This window comes from Myotis davidii, unplaced genomic scaffold (genome assembly GCF_000327345.1).
Source record: "Myotis davidii unplaced genomic scaffold, ASM32734v1 scaffold59, whole genome shotgun sequence".
Taxonomy (NCBI): domain Eukaryota; kingdom Metazoa; phylum Chordata; class Mammalia; order Chiroptera; family Vespertilionidae; genus Myotis; species Myotis davidii.
Window position 1 is genome coordinate 2,482,683 of NW_006293001.1, and position 3,978 is coordinate 2,486,660.

Here is a 3,978-nt window from a genome sequence, read left to right on the forward strand (position 1 = left end):
TGCCGTGCCAGGGGGAGCCGATTTGGGCGCACAAAGCGTCTGCTGCTCTTGGCCCTCCGGTCCGGCGCGGTCCGGGCAGGGGCTGGCTCCTCCGCAGAGCGAGTGCTAGATTTCCTCTACACCTGCGGTTGCGTTGGGCCTCGTGCTAGATATTTATGCCAACATCCTTTAATTGCTTCTTTTCTCAATTTCTCCTCCGATTCTTCGCATTTTAAAATTATTGGCATGGGTTCTTTTCCTCTCCAGATTATATAAACACTGCGCGCACGCGCGCGTGCACATACACCACACACACACACACACACACACACACACACACACGAGTCTTCAGCAGCGATCGCTGTGTTGACACCACTTCCACTCTGTCTCCACAGATCAGTGCTTCTAACGAACCCATTTGCAGGAGGACGCGGCCCTTTCCTTTTCTGGTGAGGCTTTTGAACCTGTCGCCGAGGCAGTGCCTTGGAGAGAATGTCGTGCAGTGAGACGCGAGGGATGCGGGGCGCCTGCCCCCAGTTAGATGCTCTTCAGATAACATGCAACCAAGCTCGCTGATAAAATATTTAGTGAAGACCTCTTAAACGTCACTGCGAGTACAGTAAGGCACTTCAATCCGACAGCTTATGATTATTTCAAAACTTAAAAAGATCATAGGTTCTCACTGTTCTGTGCTCACCCAAGAAACCGAACCTTCCGGAGGTCGGTGGATGGGTGAGTGAGTTGCTGCTTTTCGCCCCCACTTCTCCCTCTTCCCGCCCACTTTCATCGCTCTGACTCTCGGCAGCAGTGATTTATTTACTTAGGAATTTAAAAGGTGTATGTTGGGGTGGGGGTCGCCGAGGACACACAGGACTGGCTCAGGTGTTGTGTGCTTCTGTATTAACTGGAAAAGACAGATTCTGGAACTTTTACAGGGCGAGAAGAGGCCACCAGCTCGCGCTTTGTATACTTTGCACTTGAAATCGTTACATTCAACTGAATATTTGGCTCATTCAGATCCGAAGTCTCCTAGCATCGTCAAATTCCCTCCTCCGCCCCTCAGCTCGAAAGGAGGAATGGGGTGGGGGGTAGGAAAATGGTTAGTAAATCGCACGTCTTTGAATCTTCCTAAAGCAGTGGTCACAGAGCTTAAAGGTGACACAACAGTGCTCACATAAAACCAACACACATTCCCCACCCCCCACCCCAAGTCAACAATAAAATCATCCCCTTCAATTTGCCATGATCATCGCGACCAGGAGCCAGGTGATTATCCTAATTAATGTCTATCTAATTAAATTACTGTCAGCAGTTAACCAATGGCAGGAGCCGTTTCATCGGCTGCACAAGCAGCAAGATCAAAAGTGAGCGAGCCTTTTCTGATTGCTGCATAGTGTCAATTGGCCAATCTCTTCTCCCAGGAGAAAAAAAAAAAAGTAAATCAAACCTTTGGGAAGCATTCGCTGGATGAAGTGCTTTCTGCCTACTGAGGGGGTCTGTGGATTTCTAGTTTATGATAAATAGGACTTTAAAAATCAGGGACAGGAGGGCGAGTGTTCAGGTTCTAGAGCTATGCAGCTGGAGCACTGCCTTTCTCCTTCTATCATGCTCTCCAAGAAATTTCTCAATGTGAGCAGCAGCTACCCACATTCAGGCGGATCTGAGCTTGTCTTGCACGATCATCCCATTATCTCGACGACTGACAACCTGGAGAGAAGTTCACCTTTGAAAAAAATTACCAGGGGGATGACGAATCAGTCAGATACAGACAATTTTCCTGACTCCAAGGACTCACCAGGGGACGTCCAGAGAAGTAAACTCTCTCCTGTCTTGGAGGGGGTCTCTGAGCTTCGTCACAGTTTCGATGGCTCTGCTGCAGATCGCTACCTCCTCTCTCAGTCTAGCCAGCCACAGTCTGCGGCCACTGCTCCCAGTGCCATGTTCCCGTACCCCGGCCAGCACGGACCCGCGCACCCCGCCTTCTCCATTGGCAGCCCCAGCCGCTACATGGCCCACCACCCAGTCATCACCAACGGAGCCTACAACAGCCTCCTGTCCAACTCCTCACCGCAGGGCTACCCCGCGGCCGGCTACCCCTACCCACAGCAGTACGGCCACTCCTACCAAGGAGCCCCGTTCTACCAGTTCTCCTCCACGCAGCCCGGGCTCGTGCCCGGCAAAGCGCAGGTGTACCTGTGCAACAGGCCCCTTTGGCTGAAATTTCACCGGCACCAAACGGAGATGATCATCACCAAACAGGGAAGGTAAATGCTACGTCCTCGGCTGCCGCTACTCCTGGGGCGGCGGGGGGCACGTTGTGACCGCCGCGGCTGCGAGGATTCGGGATCGGGAGCCGAGTGGAAGGCGCTCTGGTGCTCCCTAGAGTTGGCTGGTTTTGGAGAAGGGGGAAGTGGAAGGTAGAACCACCGCGGTGATGTTGGGGGTGGGGGGATCCCTCTCCAGAAAGGTGGTCGGAAAGGCAGTCAGTGGGCAGAGAAAGGCGAAAGCGAGGGAGAGACCGGGCCAGCGGCCGCGAGTGGGGAGGGACGCCGGGGTGCACGACAGGTGGAAACGCGGGTCGCCAGCCTTGCTCTCCACCTAGGCGGCCATACCTGCCGGCTCCCCCACCCCGGGCTTCGGCCGCGCTTCCGTCCCTTCCCCACCACCCCCTTTCGAACCCCTTTTCTAACCCCGCAAACATTTGCTACCGACGCTGAGCGAACAAGTTTTGCTTTGCTATCTGGCGCCGCGCTTCTTGCTTTTAATCTTTAACATTTATGTTTTCCTCCTTGCTTTCTTTCTCTCTCCCCCCACCCCTCCTTTAATTTAAACAGGCGCATGTTTCCTTTTTTAAGTTTTAACATTTCTGGTCTCGATCCCACGGCTCATTACAATATTTTTGTGGATGTGATTTTGGCGGATCCCAATCACTGGAGGTTTCAAGGAGGCAAATGGGTTCCTTGCGGCAAAGCGGACACCAATGTGCAAGGCAAGTCCTTCCAATTAACACGTCTCCCTGACACTTACTTAGGTGAGAATGATTAATTAAAGCCTTTGTGGACTGGCTCGGGCGACTTTTAAAACGATCGGCCAATGACTTCTAAAAGGAAACGAGGGGGACGGGGGACAGACAGAAGGGGGAGGATTATCCAAAAGCTATTTTAATAGGGTGCCCAGCTAATCGGAAGAAAGGCGGCCTAAAAAGCCCCCCCGCTAATGGGCCTCTACGTGGAATGGAATAAGGTGTGTGTGTGTGTGTGTGTGTGTGTGTGTGTGTGTGTGTCCTACGCATCGAGGAGTTGGGACTGGGCAGTGCCCGGGGCATATGTAAACAACATATTTCTTTCTCTAGGAAATCGGGTCTATATGCATCCGGATTCCCCCAACACGGGGGCTCACTGGATGCGCCAAGAAATCTCTTTTGGAAAATTAAAACTTACAAACAACAAAGGAGCTTCAAACAACAACGGGCAGGTCAGTGGCTCAAGCGCTATTCTCTCTCTCTCTCTCTCTCTCTCTCTCTCTCTCTCTCTCTCTCTCTCTCTCTCTCTCTCTCTCTCTCTCTCTCTCTCTCTCTCTCTCTCTCTCTCTCTCTCTCTCTCTCTCTCTCTCTCTCTCTCTCTCTCTCTCTCTCTCTCTCTCTCTCTCACACACACACACACACACACACTCGCCCCTTCAACATTCAGTTCATTAGTTAAATCCGCATGAAAAACTGGGTACATGTTTCTTTGCTTCATTAAAAAGACTTTTAAAATTATATTTTCACCCTCCAAAATTATATTAAATCATCTATAAAGTTGTTCTCCTCGCCCCCCTGCCCAGTTTCCGAGTTCATGACCTAACCAAGTACAAACACTTGATTGATATTGAGAAGGAAATCCCCAGAATCTGCAGATTTGAAAATCTTTGTTTCTCGCTCAAGGAGGAAGGACTAGGGGAAGGGCCCCGAGGCTCGGGCGGCCGGGTGGGTTCTCCTGCGCTCGGCGGTCCCTGCTC

The 3,978-nt window shown here is 51.7% G+C and overlaps 1 protein-coding gene across 1 annotated transcript in view; it reads left to right on the top strand.

Moving 5' to 3' along the window:
* The first annotated feature begins 416 nt into the window (after nucleotides 1–416).
* The window catches only part of TBR1 (T-box, brain 1), an 11,517-nt gene continuing 7,955 nt past the window's right edge, over nucleotides 417–3,978 (top strand). Inside the window, exons 1-3 of the mRNA XM_006766556.2 lie at nucleotides 417–2,243; nucleotides 2,814–2,968; nucleotides 3,332–3,477. Coding sequence (XP_006766619.1) covers nucleotides 1,552–2,243; nucleotides 2,814–2,968; nucleotides 3,332–3,477 — 993 coding nt within the window. The 5' untranslated portion in view covers nucleotides 417–1,551. The remainder of the gene's footprint in view (nucleotides 2,244–2,813; nucleotides 2,969–3,331; nucleotides 3,478–3,978) is intronic.